Source organism: Camelus dromedarius, chromosome 12, assembly GCF_036321535.1.
Source record: "Camelus dromedarius isolate mCamDro1 chromosome 12, mCamDro1.pat, whole genome shotgun sequence".
In the NCBI taxonomy this organism is placed as follows: domain Eukaryota; kingdom Metazoa; phylum Chordata; class Mammalia; order Artiodactyla; family Camelidae; genus Camelus; species Camelus dromedarius.
In genome coordinates this window covers 68,123,167-68,143,068 of record NC_087447.1, presented here as the reverse complement: position 1 = coordinate 68,143,068, position 19,902 = coordinate 68,123,167, and the positions used below count along the sequence as shown (strand labels likewise).

The window sequence follows — 19,902 nt, the reverse complement described above, 5'->3', positions numbered from 1 at the left end:
GGCATCAACGGTGTATGAGGGCGATTTCGGGCTCACACTGAGTCACTTAACCAAGGCACCCTGATGCACACCCAGCTTCAGAGAAGCAAGCTAACAACACATGGTCGCACTCGCGCAAAGCACCGCTTGCTCAGGAAGACACGATAAACCCCCTTGACTTTTTTAAAATGCCACTGTTTTAAATTCATCTCCTATAGTCTCAACTTTCAACACATTCTCCTAAAAAGAGAACAGGAAAAGAACCCAAAGCACTGGGCACACTCCAGCCAGTGCCGAATACAAAACTTGGATTGGGTTCAAGTTACCATTCATCAATCTGTATACATACAATTTGTACACAGATTTCCTTTACAATAGGTTTTAAAAAAAAAAAGATGTCAACATGCTTTTCATTCTAAGAACTAGTAAGCACTAGCCATTGTTATTGCTACACCTGCTTACCTGCATTCAAAGCAGAGTAAATACCTGAACAGGAAACAGGAGCTATGTCAGAAACACCTGTACAATTAGTGTGATATCTATTTTGATCTGAATTACCTACTTGGCGGCCTCATTTCTCCACTCAGAGTGGGAAGCCATAACCTCAGCTGACAAGGGGCTGGTTGTACACTGCCTGTCTCTACCACAGGAATTTTCTGTTTAGGTGTGTCTCATGGAATGAAGTCCCCACCTAAAATGTTTACTAGCAAACTGACTCTTCTTCCTGGTTTAATCTCTTGAGTGCAAAGTTCACGATGTCCAAGACCTGCCTGAGAGCTACAACAGGCCATCACACAGCATCACCGGCCAAGCTGTTTATGAACGACCACATCTGGACTTCCCAATGGTTTCCAAGATTACACACCATGAACGAGCTTTGCCTCAGATTAATGACTAATATTTTTACTGGCACCAGTTCAGCGTGACTAACAATATCTGATTTTTTTGAAATTTAGACTTCTTTTAAGACTTGGTTAAAAGTGATTTCAAATTACAGGCACTAAGTATATAAAGGAATGAAATGCAGTAAGTGCAGACCCCGACCTTGGGATGGACGTAAATTCTGATAGACTGAGATTCACGGACTTTTATTATCTCATACTCTAACATGCTAAGCTTAACCTAGCAAAAGCCAGCTGCCTCCGACAGATTCAATATCTGACCTTCTACTTGTTTGAATGAACCACTGTAAACAGTGTTTTCAAAAGAACAGTGTTTTGTTTCCTGTAGAGATAGTCTTTTAGTTCCTACAAGTCAGGTTTTAAGGCTGGGCACATGGCATTACCCATTGCCATGCACAAACGTGTGCCATGACTGATGTAGGAGGCACTGTATTTTGTGCAATTATGGTTAAACAAGGGTACATTTTGTATCCAGTCTACCCAAATACATACATTATTTGAGAAGGACTGAATCCTTTTTTGTTTTTTGGGCTGTTAGATTTTTTTTCTCTTCTTTTAATTGCATTCATAATGTTGTATTGTGCTAACTTCTGGTGTACAGCATAGTGATTTAGTTACATATATGTATTCCTTTTCATATTCTTTTTCATGTCAGGCTATTGCAATGTATTGAATATAGTTCTCTGTGCTATACAGTAGGACTTTATTGTTTATCTAATTTGTATATATATTTATATTTTTTCTATATAGTAGTTTGTATCTGTAAATCCTAAACTCTCAATTTATCCTCCCCACCCCCTACACCCCCTTTCTCCCCAGTAATCATAAGTTTGTTTTCTATGTCTGTGAGTCTGTCTCTGTTTTCTAAATAAGTTTGTGTCCTTTTTTTAGATCCCACATATAAGTGATATCATATGATATTTTTCTTTCTCTTTCTGGCTTTCTTCATTTAGTATGACGATCTTCAGGTCCATCCATGTTGCTGCAAATGGCATTATCTTATTCTTTTTATGGCTGAGTAGTATTCCATTGTATAAATATACCACAACTTCTTTACCCAGTCATCTGTCAATGGACATTTAGGCTGCTTCCATGTCTTGACTATTGTATATAGTGCTGCTGTGAACATTGGGGTGCATGTATCTTTTCAAATTAGGGTTCCATCTTGATATATGCCCAGGAGTGTGATTGCTGGATTGTATGGTAAGTCTATTTTTAGTTTTTTGAGGAATCTCCATATTGTTTTCCATTGTGGCTGCACCAACTCCATCCCCACAAGCAGTGTGGGAGGGTTCCCTTTTCTCCTCACCCTCAGGGAGGACTGACTCTTGTACCAGTTTGTAATCGCTCCTCTCCCGTCCATCACCAATTTCTAAGCCCCAAGGGTCCAGCTACTCAGTTCCTAACTTACTCCTAACTCAAAGTCTTTACTCAGTTCAAATAACCACAGCAGCACGAAAAGTGGGCCATCAGAACAGCTGTGGGAGGCAAGTGGCTTGCACTCCCACTGGGCCAGCGCAGCAGCGCACAGGTAAATGGAAGCCATCAAATGCTCACCTGCTGCTCACTCATCCCCAGAGAGGTGGGGGCAGGGGCCTCTTGCTGCTCTAGAATGGGAAGGAGGTGCTCAAAGGGGAGCACAGGACGCTGTCCTGCTTGGGACTTCAGTTCTGGGAACAGCTGACCTGCTGTCCGAGCCACAGGATTTCCCCACGGGGCCCCAGACAACGAATCCCATTCTGCCGCCTTCCCAGCCAGCAACGGCTCACCGGCACCAAAACACAAACACGCACACCGGCCAGCACAAGGCCCCAAGGGCAGGAGCTGACAGGGACAGCTGACAAGTGGGGCCGCCGGGTATGACAGACATGTGCCCACGCATCCTACAAGCTCCCGGAACAGCTTCCACAAGTTAATTCTACGGATATAGGAGCAGCACCCTCTTTTCCTTCCTTGGCTCAAAAATCTGTTTCCCCCTGTTCCACTGTAAGGACACTGAAAGCAGACATCTGACTCTTCCCACCTGTCCCCACCACCACAGCTGACACACAGAAAGTCTGCAAATGTCTTGACTTTCCGAGTTATTTTGCACTGACATCGCGCACTTACAAAAGATGAGCTTTTCTCGTCGGCCATCATCCCCAGTGGTTACATCATGGGTAGGTCTCAAGACTGCCCTGGCTGAGAGTGGTGTGGCTATTACTCAGGGCTAAGAGTCACAGCTGTCTCCACTTCATTCCTGCTTTATTACATCAGAGGAGTAAGGAAGAAGCTGAAACTGAGGCTTCAACAGGCTATTTTGAAGACAGCTGAAACTTTGTATCCTCCCACGTGGAACTAAAGCTGATGAAGAGGGGGGGACTAGTTCCCGCACTCTATCCACACCAGATTTACTCATTATTCTCAGGGATACATTCCCAGACCACTGTCCTTGGTACATAGCTTGGGTTAGCCTCATCATTTCTCCATGTTTGAAATGCTTATTCAGTCTCATACGTTTCTTTTTTTTTTTTTTTTTTTGAAATATAATAAAATTATTTTTATTTGTTAATGATACAAAAATCATTAATAGCAGTGTTAGTGTGAACAATGTAATTAAATATGTTTAAGTATTTTTCAGTTTCCTTAAACTTTTTGTGATATAAAAGTCTTGTCCTGAGTCCAGGTTTTTTTGGTTTTTTGTTTTGTTTTGGGTAAACAAAGTTTATTCTAGGAAAAGCAACTCCTTGAGAGATAAAAGTTTTAAATTTATATATATGTATTGTTCATTGTCTCTAAGAATAGTTTAGAGCTTTAGCTTTTTAAACTTACATAGTTATCAAAGGAATAAAGTCAACCACAAAATAAGAATCAACACAACGCAGTAATCCAAAGATAAAGGACAGTCAAATGTGTTTTTACACATATTCAAGAAATCAATCACCTAAGTTATAAATACTTTGTGTCTTTTTTTTAAGATTCCACATACAAGCGATATATGGCATTTTTATTTCTTTCTGGCTTACTTCATTTAGAATGACAATCTTCAGGTCCATCCATGTTGCTGCAAATGGCATTATTTTATTCTTTTTTGTGGCTGAGTAGTATTCCATTGTGTATATATACCACATCTTCTTTATCCAGTCATCTGTTGATGGACATTTGGGTTGTTTCCATGTCTTGGCTACTGTATATAGTGCTGCTATGAACACTGGGGTGTGTGTGTCTTTTTGAATTATATTTTCAAAAAGAAAAGGGAACCTTCCTACACTGTTCGTGGGAATGTAAATTGGTGCAGCCACTATAGAGGACAGTATGGAGGTTCCTTAAAAAACTAAAAATAGACTTACCATATGATCCAGCAATCCTACTCCTGAGCATATACATAGAGAAAAAAAAATACATTTCTTTATTATACACATAGTTCTTTTTAACTACTCACATTGCATTTGGGAGCTGAGTAAAAGGGTAAAGTGTTGGATGGTGAGGATATGGGAATGTAACTGGATTTTTACATAAGTTATTTCAGAAATAATTTTTGTTTATAAATCTCAGTGCTCTAGGTTAGGTTTTCCTAACAAAGCATTGGTGTTTAAATCAGATTCCCAATAACAGAAGCTAAATAAGTCTCCTGATTTAAAAGAAGCAAGCAATGACATCTACCCTATACAGAATTCATCCTCCACTCCCCAACCTTTGATCTCACTCCTCAAAGCCCTGAGAGCATTACAGTTTAATAACCATTGCCTCTAATAAGCCTTCACATACTGATCAATTCACACCTTTCAAATCTAATCTGCAAGAGCCACAACAAGAACATCTATTCAGCTAAAGTGGGATGAGACAGCAATGCTGAGATATCTAAGTTCACCACAACCGGGGGAGACTGCCTACAGTCCACCTGCCTGCAAGGTCAAACAGCACGGTGATCAGACGCCCTCACCTCTACACTTACTACACGTGGCCTCAAGAAGGTATTTTAAGTAAGAAGCTTAATGGAAATTAAGAAATATGCAGAAATATGTTTAGTGTACTCTTAAAAAGTAAAAGACCAAACTAGAAGCAACCCGAGTGTACCCCCAAAAAGATTATTTCATAAATTCATACATGTGAACCTAATGGAATATTTTAAAGTCATAAAATCGTTAAAAATTATAGTATCTATAAAAACTCAGAAGTATCTGCTATAATCCTTTTTATAAAGAAAAAATTACATAATTATGTATAATATACAATTATATTAATAAGACATACACATAAGTGAAAAAAATTAAGCGTATAAGGAAACTTATGTCATTTATTTCAACAGTTTAACCGAGAGTCAGATGCTGGGTCAGGTGCTAAAGCAAAATGATTTAGGGAAAAAAAAGGTCTGGCCTCTGCTTTCTTGGAATTTACAGTTTCATCACTAAGTGAGAACAACTGCTGTTAAGTGAGTATGTGGTGTTCTTCCTTTTTTCTAAATAATAATGTGACTGTGTTCACATTTTAGTAATATAATCTAGGCTTTTCCCTGGTGAGGTGTGTATTACAAAGCCTGTGTTCGTGACTGGACATTTATGACACACAGGTGAAGAAGTGGCACAGAAAATGACAGCTGTCCCAACTGTCAGTGGCGGGTGATCACTGAGGCTGCTCTTTCCCATCCATCTGTAAAGAGGAAGAAATCTCGTAGCTTGAGGCCCGTGTGCCAGTCCCCTGCCTCCTTCTAGAGGCTCCCTGCCTGCACCTAAGCCAAGTGAGGCTCAGCCACCTTCCACCACAGACCTCAGGGCAGGCTGAGCCACCACCATCCCAAGACTGGCCACCTCCACTCCCCCTCAGAGCACCTAACACTCCAAGAGGAGCAGGTGAATCAGGCCGTCTACAGGCACAGCTCCTCCAAAAGGGGCCAGCCTGCCCGTGAGGTGTCTGCACAGTGTGAACCCCGCACGCGGAAACAGCTCGTCGAAGGACTGCACACGGGATTGCTCCAGAAGCAGCTTCTGTGAAGGTGACGAGCTAAAGCCCTACCATGAATCAGAAACCCATTCGGTTTTTCTCCCGAGAGCCCGAAATTCCTTTCACAGCTGGGTTTGAACTTGGTACTTAGGTTTCCAAAAAGTATACAAATATATTGTTCAGAAATACATATTCAACAGACAAAACCGAGAAGAAAAAGAAAAGGCAGAGGAAGGAGAGAAATGTGATTGTGGAGAAGCATGTCAGGGATTCCAAAGCCCTGCTACTCAAACAGTGATCCATGGACTAGAGGCACCGACATCCCCTTCCAGTGGCTAGAAGTGCAGAATCACACACTCCACCAGAGACCTTCTGAATCAGAACCTGCATTTAGTCAGATCTACAGGTGTATCATATCCACATTAAAGTTTGGAAGTCACTTTTATAAATACTTGCAATATTCTTTTTTTATTTACCTAGGTGAGTACACTTAGTATTGTTCTCTAAAATATCACATACATTTTAAACAGTCTTCTGATTTTGTGACATGTCTCTAATCCACCCTAAAAATGGACCCCATGTCTATAAGCCGGCAAGTGGAGATTGTAAAAAAAAATGTGCGGAAAAGAATGCTACATGAATCTGATCTCCAAACAGTAAAAACTCAGATACAGATAAAACTTCAGAGATCACATAACCTCAGCCTCTCCACTTAGGGGAAATGAAACCATCTGATTCAGGAAGGGGCATGCCTCCCCCAGGGTCAGTTATTTTGCTAAGTAACTGCAGCAAAATCAGGTCAGGGCTCAAGCCTCCTGATCTCTAGTCATGTTCTGGTTTAATACGTCACAACTGATTTTTTCTTCTTTATCAACAAAAACTCAAGTTAAAAGAGCAATCAGTATTAAGTTTTAAAAAAGTAAGCTAATTCTTAAACCAGCACCTTTTATATTTATATAATAGATGCCCAACATGTTTTTCTTTGAATGAATGATTCACTTTGAGGCAGAGAAAAACAGTGTTACCCACATCTTCTCAAAAGGCTGAGCTGGATTATAGAATGATTAAGTAATTTCCTTATGGGAACAAACCACAGAGCTCAATTTTAAAACCATTTATAATACCCTCCTCCACAGCAACCAAAAACCGCCCTTATACTTTTATCAAAGTCAGAATGTTTTACACATTTAGTATTTGGGTGTGTGAATCTGGTTGATTTCAATGAAGTCATTAACTCAAGTAAGACTTTTAAAAGTATTACTTAGAATACTGAAAAACAGCAGTACTCACCGATACTAATTTCATCATCTGTTTCAGCATCACCAATACATTCAAACTGGAAATCTTGCAGTGACTGGGAAAATTTCTGTACTGCCATAGACAGATCTGTAATTAAAAGTTAAAAAAAAAAAATTGTTAAGTTGAAGGTACCATGGAATACTCAAGAGTTTCCATGGGTAATATGTAATGTTGACATTAATACTACATTAACCAGAACCCTTTTAAAATACCAGCCTGACAAATTTAGGCATAATTTAAAGAGACTACTAAAGAAATGTTTTAGGAATTAGGTATCCTCTGCTTGCAAAGGGAATTTACCCCTTTAAGAAAGTTTTGGTGCCAGCTATGTATTATCCGGAAGCAAATTTCCCAAAGCCTTTATCAAAGAATTACCATTCACTCCCTATAAATGGAGCATTTATTTAAAAAAGAAAAAAAAAAAAAAAAGGAATGCTACTGAGGTTGTTGGTAGGAGGGAAAAAAAGTGAACCTTTGATTAGAAAGGTCATCACTGTTAACCTACCCAGACTGTGGAGCAGATAGGAAATATGTTTTTATCGATAAACACACTCTCTGTCCCAAGGTGAATGGCCACCTGAAAAGCTGTTACTAGTAACCTTGTGATTTCTGGGAGACTTTAAGCTAAACATGACTTCAGTCTGAACAAAGTCCAGAGTGTGACTAAATCCGGAAGAAGAATTCTTTATTTGTCGAGAGAATAAAGAAAAGCCCAGAATAATGAGAAGTGAATCCCTGGGAGGCAAAAGCCTAGGATGCAACCTAACAGTGATTAAGAACAAGGCAGACCCTGGAGCCAGGCGGCCTGCGTGGAAATCCAGGCCCTGCCAGTGACTCATTATGTGAGCATGGGCACAGGTTTTAACTCCTCTGGGCCTCTGTTTCCTCATCTGCAAAGGCTGAGAAACAAGAACGTAACCACCTTGCAGAGTTGTCTTGAAGATTAACTAAATTAACGTTTTCAAAGCATGTAGATCAGAGCTTGGCACTTAACAAGCACTATTTAGGTTTGTTAAATAAAATTAAAAATAAATCAAGCTGACAGTGCCGCACTTAAAGCTTCAAAACGTCCCACCTCTCGGGGCTACTGTGATCGTCCAAGCCAATCCTTCGTGGAAGTCTGTGCCAGGAGGAAAACGTATTTTCCTGGCAGTCATTTTACACTTCATTTAGTATTATCTCCCATGGGTTCAAGTCTGATAACTTGAATGCTTAACTTTTTTTTTTAATTGAAATCTAGTCAGTTTACAATGTTGTGTCAGCTTCTGGTGTACAGCATGTTTCAGTCATACATGAACATACATACATTTCTTTTCATATTCTTTTTCATTATAGGTTACTACAAGATATTGAGTCTAAGTTCCCTGTGCTCTACAGTAGGACCTTGTTGTTAATCTATTTTATACATAGTAATTAGTATCTGCAAATCTCAAACTCCCCATTTATCCCTTACCAACCCCTTTTCCCCTGGTAACCATAAGTTTGTTCTCTATGTCTGTGAGTCTGTTTCTCTTTTATAAATAAGTTCATTTATGTTCTTTTTTTTTAGATTCGACATATAAGTGATATCATATGGTATTTTTCTTTCTCTTTCTGGCTTACTTCACTTGGAATGACAATCTTTAGGTCCATCCATGTTGCTGCAAATGGCGTTATTTTATTCTATTTTATGGCTGAGTAGTAATTCCACTGTATAAATATACCACAACTTCTTTATCCAGTCATCTGTTGTTGAATGCTTAACATTTAATTCAGGCCATAAGATCTGACAAACACTCTCCCAGACCAATCCTCAGTCAGGTTCTCTGAGCCGTCTTCTTGACTAGGCCTCTACCATGACCCCCGGCCCTCAGTAGGCTTACAGAGCTCAGCGTTAGCAAAAGTCCTGCCACGTTAGCTTGGAGAGAAGCCCCTACCCTGAATAGCTGATAGAGTTCCTCGCCCTCCACCTTTGATGCTTAAGTCCTTGGCCTGCCTTCACCAAGATTCCTCCTACCTTGGGGTCTCCTCTTAGTAATTTTCCATCCACTGAGGGCAAGTCCCCGCAAGCCCACCTCCGCCCGTCATTCTCCTTGGCTGCAGAGCGGGGCCTGGACTCCCTCCCCTATTGTGAGGCTGTTGACACCTACAGCAACAGCCTTGAACAAAGCCCTCCTTGACATGTCAGCCAGTGTCAGAACCATTTTTTTCCTTGGAGAGAACAAACGGGGCCCGATGCCTAGACATGACACCAGGACTTACTGTGGTAACCCAGCACACACGACACCCCACGCCCACGTACCAATCGCAGCAAGCACCCACGAGTGAACAGGTCTCCGAACATGTGGCACCACTGGGAACCAAGAACTCACCAATGGCAGTTCTGAAGACCACAGGCCTCGAGCCTCAGAGAGACTTTTAAAACTCGACACATATACACACACACACACACCAGAGAAACTGATTTTTTAAAAATCTTGTTTGAGAAACTAAATCACGCACTAGGAAGAGGATGTTAGTACTCACAGACTAACCTCTTCCTACAAGAGGGTTAAAACTTGGGGCCAGCTGCACATGCTACTTAAGAGGCACTGTCACTTTAAGAGGGGAAAGGTCTATGAGCTTATTAATAACAGTTCTGCTTGGGTTCTCAGGAAGAAAGCTGAAAAGAGTCCCCCGAGTGGATTACTAGTCAACGTGGAAAAACGAAGTCTTCATCAGAACCAGACATCACCAGCTGGCTGTGAGGCCCTGGGCAATCACTCAGCCTTCGCCAGACTCATTTTTCTTACCTGAGCACCAGAGAGTGAATCCTTACCTCAGGGGGTTGCTATAAAGACTGAGTGAGGGCCGTGCCTGGGACCTTAGGCAACTCAATACATGGCATCGGTTATTATTGTTCAAGCCCACCTCAAAAGGCGGGGAGCTGACTGGCCTTCCAGACAGAAGGGCCCCGTGCATGCAAGAGCAGGCGTGTATCCAACAGCACAGAGCTCTGGCTAAGGGGAAAGCAATCGTAACACCATAGCAGAGTTATGAGAAGACAAAAAAGAAAAAGCAGGCGCCTAGGGTAATTTTAAGCCAAGCTGTGTGCGGGTACTCTCCCTGAGAGTCAGGGAAAGCATTCCATTTAAAGTCCCTTTATTTTCCTATGTACACTATAAAGGCCATATGCTACACTGGATCTGAAGTCAGTTCCTACAGCAGAGCTGGGGTGGCAGGTGATATGGTGGGTCAGGATGCTTAGGAACCTTGTTCCTTCTCTCCCTCATCACCATGAGTCCCTCTGACTCTCCCCTCAGCCTCGGGGGGCCATCTGGAAGCTCCGTCCTAGGGAACTCCTGACACAAAGCCCCACATTTCTTCTAGACCATTCTTTGCTTCCCAAGGCCTTGCTCCCTACCAAGAAAGGTAAGCCCTTTGTCCTTTCACCGAGATCACAGTGACTATTCAATAAAAATTCCCGTCCCCAAACAAAAACACAGTAGTCCCTCTGTCAGTACAGCCAAGTGACTGAGAGCAGGGGCTCTCGTGGGAGAGCACATCTTAGCTTCCAGCTTCTACGAATCAGTGTCACGACTGGGCACAGGTTTCCTAACCTCTCTGTACCTCATCTGTTAAGTGGAACAGAACCCATCCTCAGGGTTATTATGAGGAATAAATATAGGAATTAACACAGATGAAGCACTCAGAACAGCGTCTGACACACGGCTAAGCACGTCAGGTGAGCTGGCTCTCTCCAGGTGGAACATCTCAGGAAAGAAAGCAAAAGGTAAAATTTCAGGAATGAAGGTGGCAGCTGTTAGAACTTAGATAACCCTGGACGCTGCTCAGTAAGACAGGCTATTGATTGCAGTTTCAAACTCTCTCTTGGTGCGCTGCAATCACGCCGTGACACAGACAACCTGATTATTCAGCACTTCCGTGCAAGCGATGGGTGTCGACTTCAACGCTGGATGGAATCAAGAATGCGTGAGTGATTCCTTCATAATTTTTTTTTAAGCAAAATGAGACAGGACTGTCCAAGCAAATATGGTTCTCAACTAGTTCAGATAATTCCAGAAATAGAGGGGAAGTTCAAAAAGCATTTTCAACTTCGAGGGTCTGGGTTCCGGATTTTCCTTTTATTTGTTCTCATTTTCCAAAAACCAAAGCAATGATAAGGTCAGAAACGTTACCAACATAAAGAATTTCCGATACTTTCTGGCAGTAACATTGCTCGGTCTGAAAAACGAGGAAGCCAGCTCTCACTTTTAAGCTTGGCTCCATCTCCTACTGAGTGCAATTCCGATCGAGAAAGTACAGCACCTTCCACTGACCTGTAATTCCACGAAATGCACGATTCCCGAACCACTTAAAGTTTCTAAGCGATGGCCAGATGCAAAAACAGAAATACTCGTTCTAAACCCTTTTTAATTGACTCACATCAGATTATACAGATCCTGAAGTTAAAACCTAATTAAGTTCTTAAACTATGTTATTGAATTTTAAAGTATCTAATTGTGTATTTCTACCCAACTATCAGAACTTGAAGACAAGTAAGATAAAGATCCCAGTCGGAGCCACCCTGGCTGCATTCTAAGGTGAGGCATAGACGCGTAACATTTACTAGCGAGTCAAGTCGTACATAGTAAAGATGCTACAGGTGTCATCCATACCACATCCTTCCTATTTACCTAAGAATTTACTGCAAGAAGTTAAGCATAGGGTGTCTTCACCTGTATTCACATTATAACTTGGAAGAAATTACAGTAGGCTTTCATTAGTCAGCAATGTTTTTACTTCAAAGAGTTAACCCGTGATGAGATGATGCTAATGAAACACTAAAACTTCATTTCATTAGAAACACTTCATCCTCATTAGAGAAATACAAAACACTTAGTAAATATTTAATCACAGCTCTTCTTACCCATAGACCTAAGAGCTGGAGTTCCCTGCCACTTTAGAAGTGTCAGTGGAATTACTTTCCCAGTGCCAGCTGAGTAGGTGAGCTGTATTTATGTCAGAACGAGTACAGCCAGCCAGTCCACTGGTAAAAGGCAGTCCTCTGAGGTTAGATTTACGCAAGTCTCACAGGAGCAATATATCCAGACATTTTGTCTTCACCCCACCATGCAGAAGGCAGACTGTATGAAGCAATGGGAATACAAAGGTAAAAAAAGGATACATCCTTCCCTCCAAAAAGGCACAGTCCAGTAGGAATGGGAGGCACGTAAATGAGTCATATCAGAGGACAAGGGACAAAGTCTCCGACAGAGGCAGTAACTACATCATCACCACGGAGAGCACTCTGTGCCTGATACTTTTCCAAGCACTTAATGTCAATTACACCGTCAATCCTCACAGCAGCCACGGAAAGCAGGTATCATCACTCCCACTTTACAGATGAAGAAACTGAGGCACAGAGAGGTTAAGTGACTTCCCTGAGGTCGTTCAAGCTAGTAAATAACTGAGCAAGAATTTCAACGCAGGGGGCCTGGTCCCAGAATCCCCACTCATCCACAGCTCCACACTGCTGCTCCGCACACAGGGGCAGCAGGTAAGAAGGCACTATCAGTTTGGCTGGAGCGCATGGGGGAAGGCTTCTCAGAGGAATCAATGAAACAGGGACTTGAAAGACATGACGATACACAGGGCAAGGCCAAATTAACGAGATGCTTGGAGCCTTTCAACAGGCAGCTTCTACCTACATATCCAACCACCTCAGCAAGCTGAGGCACTGGTTACCACCAGGAACAAACCAGCCAGTCCCTTGTACTTATTTTTATATCGTGACTCCACCTTCTTGGGATATACCCTTCTCCCAAGTTCTCTTTCAGGATCTCTCTCTTCCAAGTCCCCATTTCCTCCAAAAGGCTCTTCCTGACCCCTTCCAACTCGGCACTGTCCTCTCCTTCGCAGCTCCCACTACATGTTGTGACCTTCCTGCTGGGCTTTCTCTATGTTACCTTCTATCCAGTTACCCATAAACCTAGGTTATCCGTCTTCTTTTAAATAGCGTTGTAAAGGTAGAAAACTTTACCACCTATGAACACGACCCAAGTATCCACCGCCACATCTTGTACACAACAGGAGCTCAACTGTTGAGGCCAGTAATTTCCGCGAGGTGGGTAAATCCTCCGAACTTCCGGATGCCTTTCTCCTCCCCTTCTTCGTGCTCATGCTGTTATAAGCCCCTAATATGGCTTTTTCATCCACTTGTAAAACACGAGTTATCCACTTCCCAAAATAATAAGATGTTTTACCATTTACGAGAGGCTGTTATATACATTTACAATAATGAGAGCAATAATGTTGGTTAAGATGTTTTCACCCTTTCAAAGTTCCTACATTATTCTTAATTCTCACACAGCGATGAGGGCTGAAGCTCTGAAAAGGAATAACTTAATTTGCCCAGAGTCTCAGAACTGTATTCCAACCTGTTCAGGTCCTCTGCTTCCCAAACTGGATTCTCTTCCCACTACATACCATAGCCAATTCCCAAAAAGTAACAAGCGTTAAAAACCAGAGAGGGTGTGGCTTTTAGGCATCTACTTACCTACTGTATACGTTCTAAGATAATAAGACTCACTGCATTGGACCACGTGACAGTGACCGAGGGGTGTTTATTAGCATGGAATAAGCTTGCAACAAACATACATTAGATGGTCTCAAAGTCAAAGGAAATGCACATTCATTCTTGTCCTTTCTGATGCCACACGGTAACTGAATAAGGTTCTAGGTATTAAGCTCCTTAAAGGTGGGTATATGCACTCTCCATCTCTCTTTGCCCTTACTGCCCAAAAGAAAACAGACACCAAAGAGACCAGAGGGACCAGGAAGAGAAGAGTGTACGCCAACTACTGTCACATTCATACTGTAAGAACCCACTGGAGATAAATTACTGAAAAGCTTACGGTCCTGGGAACATGCCTGAGTTAACTGCAAGCCTTCACGTAATAAAAAACATGCCACACATTACACAGGAGAATATGTCAAGGAATTACCAAGTAAGCCTTGGTTTTTAATACCTGCAGCTATGTTGTAAATGTTCTGTCAGAGAACTGCAAGTGTCAGGTTGTTAGACGGAGAAAAGTCAGAGGTAAAGGACACTGGGTGTGTGGCAAAGTTTTGGGGAAAAAAAAAACAAAACATAAACACAAACGATGAGAACTTCTTGTCAATAAAAATCATCCCTATGGCTCTTACTTGAACAAAATTTGAAAATGCCCACTTTGCTCTTTTCTAGTTTACATAAATGGCTAGAAAATCATGTTATCCGATATTATCAGTGAAAGACAAGTCTTACCAAAGAAGGCTCAGGATGAAGCGTGGTACAGTAATCACTCAATAAATGGACAGTGAGCTGAAGTGAAGTGAACTGAGTGACTTAACAATAATGGGATCAAGGAATCCTCCTTCCCTGAAGGCCTAGAGAAACACTGCCACATCCCCGGGAGGTGACTGGAGACAATCACCAGAGGACAATGGGGCACTGACGCCATTCCTCATCCTCCTGGAAATGCAAAAAGTCACAGACTTCTCCAGGCCGCTGAACAACCCTGCTGTAGTCTAGGACGGAACAATGTGGCTCCCCGGCTTCAGCTGGCCTCAATCATTTCGACCTCAGCTATGTACTCGGGGTCTCATTCCTGCATCCTGTTTTGCAGTGGATCCGTCCACCCTTCTGGCAGGCAATACAAGTCAGAGCATCTGTTTTCGGTGATGAACTAGAGTCTTATGCGAGGAACATGCTCAGATACGAGAAGAAATCCTTCTTTAGAATCAATCATTCTTTGATGTCATGGACCAAGTGTGCACAAGACTCGGACAGACACAGATGCCAATCCAGGGGCCATCACTTCCTGCAACATGTCTCAGCAAGCACTTAGCCTCTCTGAATCTCAGGCCCGTCATGCACAAAAGGAAGATACTAATCTCTTATAAGACCATCATGCATGTTACATGAAATGGACTTAGCACAGTGTCAGGTATAGAACAGAAACTTCAAATTCTGGTCCTCCACAAATGTCAACTATTAAACCACTATTTATCATGATGGAAAGTGCAGAAAATGAAATGTTTTCACTGTAAGCATAACATTTTTAATCTGTGTATTAAATTACTATCTTCAGGAGAGCTTCAGTGAAAATAAACAGCAGTGCTGGCCTCTAATGAAGACCAAACAGTTTGTAATCCCATAAATGATATGCGTCTGGCAAGCAGTTCCAGAAGATTCCAGCCTAAAAACAACAGGAACCAACACTTGGCCAGATTTTATCCACAGTTTCTATAAAGCTACAAATTCCATAAAAATTAAAAACGAAAAACCACAAAGGCTTCACTGTTGCTACAACCCAACTTTAAAAATAGAAAGCTCAAAGGATGAAGTAAACCAGCCATCTTCCCACCCCGGGGGGGAAACACTTGGGGGGTGGGGGGCTAAGGAAATAATAATGGCACATGCAGTTTCTCCGAAGTCCCTTCCTGCCGCAATCAGCATTCCTTCGCCACCTCCTTTGAGATTTCCCTTCCTCACACTCTTTCCTTCAGGAGGGTTTATCTTTAGCCACCTTGTTTTATCTCAATACATGTTTTCTCATAAAAAGTCCTATCTATCTATCCATATGCAGGCAACTCGTAAGTGGTAATTTAAGTCTGGATGCTGGAATTCCAAGTAAAATATTATGAAGTATCTCCCTTGCCTTTGCTTGATTTAACTAAACAACAGTGAGTTATCCAACATGGAGAACCCTGGAGTTTTCCTCATCTTCCCAGCCACACAGGCATGGCCTGGCACGTTGTCCTGGACTTGCTGGTCGACATTCCCACTCATCACCTCTTCCTTGGTCCAATCACTGTTTGCTGGGCATCTACAACTTAACACTCTTATCAACAGCTCTGATAATGCGAAGTGTTCAGTGTTCTAGCTTCACTCCCAGCCCTCCCTGTTTTCTCCAGGTCACCTGAAGCATCTATCTACTCAAGAAAATGACTCTGGAAGAGCACTGGGTGTTCGATTATCCTTCACGTCACATATCAGCCTACTTCCAACTCTTAAAACTTACTTCCTTTTTCCATCAACTCCTTCCTGGCATCACATGCCAAAATAAAATCAAGATTTGACTCGTTTAATTTCCTTTTAAAAGCAGCACACTAAATTGTTACCTCCTAGGCAATTCCAGCATAGCATCTTTCCTCTGTGTCTTTCAGGCCATCTTTTTTCTTTGCACCTTCAATCTAAACAGTCAGTCTAAATTTCAATCTATATTTCAAACAGACTAATCTAAATTTCAACTCCCTCTACATACACAAAGTCATTCTTCATGTTTGGACACAGCCCTTTGTCTCTGCCGTGACCTTCAAATGCCTTCAAATAAATTGGTACTCGCGGTTCCACTGCGAGGCTGGATTATACCTTACAGCAGCATCTGGCTTTATTTGAGGATGGGACATGTAGCAGCTTCCTTGAGTCCTTTCAAAGCACCTTTCAGACCTCCCTCTTTCTAGATTAATCCAAAAGCTACTCTAAATAATCCACCAGGGCAACACATCTGCTGATTTAGATACCAAATACTGACATGGCTTATTGTGCACAGCAGTGGGCCAGGAGTTCAGAAAGCCATGGATACTCTCAGTGTATCTTCCTGGTGCTACAACTTAAATGAGAACATTGGAAAGACGCTAGCTAGCTAAGTAGTTTTATCCTACTTTACATTTTTTTAAAACGCACATATTGTGGGTACAGCAGAATTTATATGAATTAACTTGTATCTTGTTATTTCCACTAAGGCAGCTAGTTTGGGCCACGTTTCCAGACCACTGAGGGTACAATTCTCCCCACCTCTGACAGAAGATTTTGAGATGTACTACGCTACTGTAATCTAGCTCCTTTTTGAATGTCTACTAACATACCCCACATTATAATTATATTACTATACACATCTGTGTCTAAGTCCCATAACCCTCACCAAACAGTAGGCCCCTGGAGGGCAGAGAACCTCTCCAGTCTTTACTGCCTCTGGCATAGGGCCTTGAAAACAGGAAGCTGTTAAACAGAATAGAATGCAAGAATTCAGAGTATTTAGGAAAGGTACAGTAAGGCCTTTCAGGAACTGGCAAAGGGCAATTAGAAATAAGAAGCCAGGTGGTTAGACTCACACCTGCCTCTAGCTATAAAAGATGCTATGGGAACAGAGGATCCCCAGCCCCATACCTAACGATCTGGACGTCAAGTCAAGTAGGTGAGATCAGTGGGTCAGAGAGAATGGCTGGAAGGTTCTTTTGTTTAGGATCTGTTGGCAAGCTTTGCAAAAAGCAACGCAGTGGAAGCTGACAAAAGCAGCCCAGATGTTTTAGGTGCAAACCTAAAACTCAGCTTTGCTATAGAAGAATTCCACTTCTAAAAAGAATTCTAGTGAACTCATCAAGCTTGATGGGGAGAGCGTTCAGTTTAAAAACAAAAAACAAAAACCTGAAAGTTCCACAAACTTACATCACTAGAGAGAAAGCTCATGCGGGATTTTATGTCCTTGCCTCATCTTCTAATACTAAGAATTTCCATTAAAAAGAACACGGGCAAGGATTCTGGTGTCAGAAAGATGACTGGTATTGCCACATGGGCAAGTTATTTAAGCTCTTCAAGTTTCAATTTACTTATGAGTAAAATGAGGATAATATTAATATACCTACTTCGTAAGACTGCTGCAATGACCAAATGAAATCACGCGTGGAAAGGGCTCACTCAGCACATAGAGCTTTCAAACCATCGTAAGTATAACTACTGTTGTTTCTAAGGAGGAAATGAGGCAGGAGAGGAGAGAAGGGGACAGGGCACGACCATTTAAAGAATGACCCAGAAGTCAGCCCCCAGATGGTGGAAGATTCGACTCCCAGGCGACCTTGAGCTTCATTATACACTCCCTGTAACACAACAGCTGCTAAATGGCCCTCCCACAGGTGCCAGGACAGGTTCAAGTCTGCCCATAAAAGGTCAAAAAGTGGGTGATGGCCCAGTTCCCAGGAATCCCAGCCCCTTCCCTGAAGTCATTGGAATAATCCTCCCACTTGTCAGCATAGGAAGTTACTGAGCCCATAAAAAGTAGGGACCCCGCACCCGTGGCCTTTCTCTTGCCTTTTGAGAAGGCTCGCGTGCTGTCTATGGAGAGTGCATCTCTCTGAATAAATCTGCCTTCCCTCTACTATGGCTCGCTCTTGAATTCTTTCCTGCATGAAGCCAAGGACCCTTACTCGATGGGCTGCATCCCAGGGACTTGCCTGGGACCTGGGACATGAACATCCTCTCACACCCCATTTTACCGGTATCAGAAATCCTTGACTAAAAAGACATATTATCCTTGGCTCCTGGTTACTAGACGTATGTTAAGCTTGCCTCTCAGGACCTAAAAGATAATTCTCCATTACATGATGATAGCAAATTCCATGCAGCCAAAGCGCCTGCCAACCAAGGAAGCACTAAAGTGACACCAAACAGCATCACAGTTAGTCGTCTCTATTCCAAAAGGTAAGTTTGCCATTTACATAAGTGCATTTTCCCATCGGCACTTTAGCATCATGCACCATTAAGAAAAGTCATACAATGCTCATTGCCTCTGACAAAACTTCAAAGTATCATCGCAGTGATTCATGGCTATCTGCACTCCAGTATTCCTTAAGAAAACACGGCTAGACCCAAGAATGAAATCCGCTTAAACAAGCAAAGAAACAATCTAACATATGTGAACCTCCAAAAATATTCTCAGCTCAATTTAAATGGAGTGATGAGCTTAGAATGTGGCTATAGCATTAAGTGGCTGGCTATGTTTATTGTGGCTGCATGTTTGGGTTTTCACTCTTGTATTTTTATTTGTTTTCTTTGGCCAAACAAAAGCGTATAATATGGCTATACACGAACAGCATGGTTATGGCAAAGTAACTTTCTCACATAACAACACGACTAACATCCCCTTAAAAATCGGAAATACTTTAGAATGAACTGTAACTGAAAGCCGAATACATAAGCCTCTGTCTTGGACAAGATGGGGAAGGATGTTGGCATCGTGCCTTGTTCTTCCAAAACGGACACAAAAGAACAACACTGCAAAACAAGGTCGAGCCTGGGCTGCCAGAGAAGTAAGGGCACAAAGATGATTATTCTCCATTTATACAATGTTGTTTTGCAAGTTGTTTTCAATAAACTTGCTATCCCACATGTTTACAGACTTCATTTTTCTGCTCTCCTATCTCATTTTGAAACATTAAAGCAGTGTTTCAGACTGTTTCAGGAAAACTTGCACTTTAACACTGTAGTTTCCATTCTGCACCTTTAGAACCAACACCCCATCCCATCTTTAAGGTATCACAATCCAGACAATTTTGGTGGGATAATTTAGAACAAAAAAGTAATGAAATACTGTAAGTTCCAAGTGTTCTGCTTTCAATAAACTGACCTAGCTATAGTCATCTCACCATCTTAAATACACATGGTGAGATTTTTCAAATCATATTTTTATCCCTTATGTCACTGGAACCCTACTGGGCTAACAGACAAGTAGATAATTACCTACATTTTAGAGATGAGAAAACCAAGGCCCGAGGTTAAGTGACTTTTCAAAGCAACAGAATCAGAGCTGGAACCTTAATCGCCACTCCAGGTCAACCCTCCTCTTTCCAAACCATCTTAAATAAATAATCCTCATACACCTGCAATTCCACCATACTGGGCTTAGACCAGGAGTAAACATTTTTAAAATTTTTTACCAGATCATTTACAGTTCCCCCTTTCTTGACATTTTTTTCAGTTCTCTGGAGCTTCCTGTATCTCCATTAGGTAACTAGTGTCACT

General features: G+C 41.9%; 1 protein-coding gene across 1 annotated transcript in view; it reads right to left on the bottom strand.

The window, feature by feature from the left end:
• ARHGAP42 (Rho GTPase activating protein 42) overlaps nucleotides 1–19,902 on the bottom strand; it is a 251,289-nt gene that overhangs the window by 178,548 nt on the left and 52,839 nt on the right. Inside the window, exon 2 of the mRNA XM_010977801.3 lies at nucleotides 7,092–7,187. Within this exon, the coding sequence (XP_010976103.1) occupies nucleotides 7,092–7,187 (96 nt within the window). The remainder of the gene's footprint in view (nucleotides 1–7,091; nucleotides 7,188–19,902) is intronic.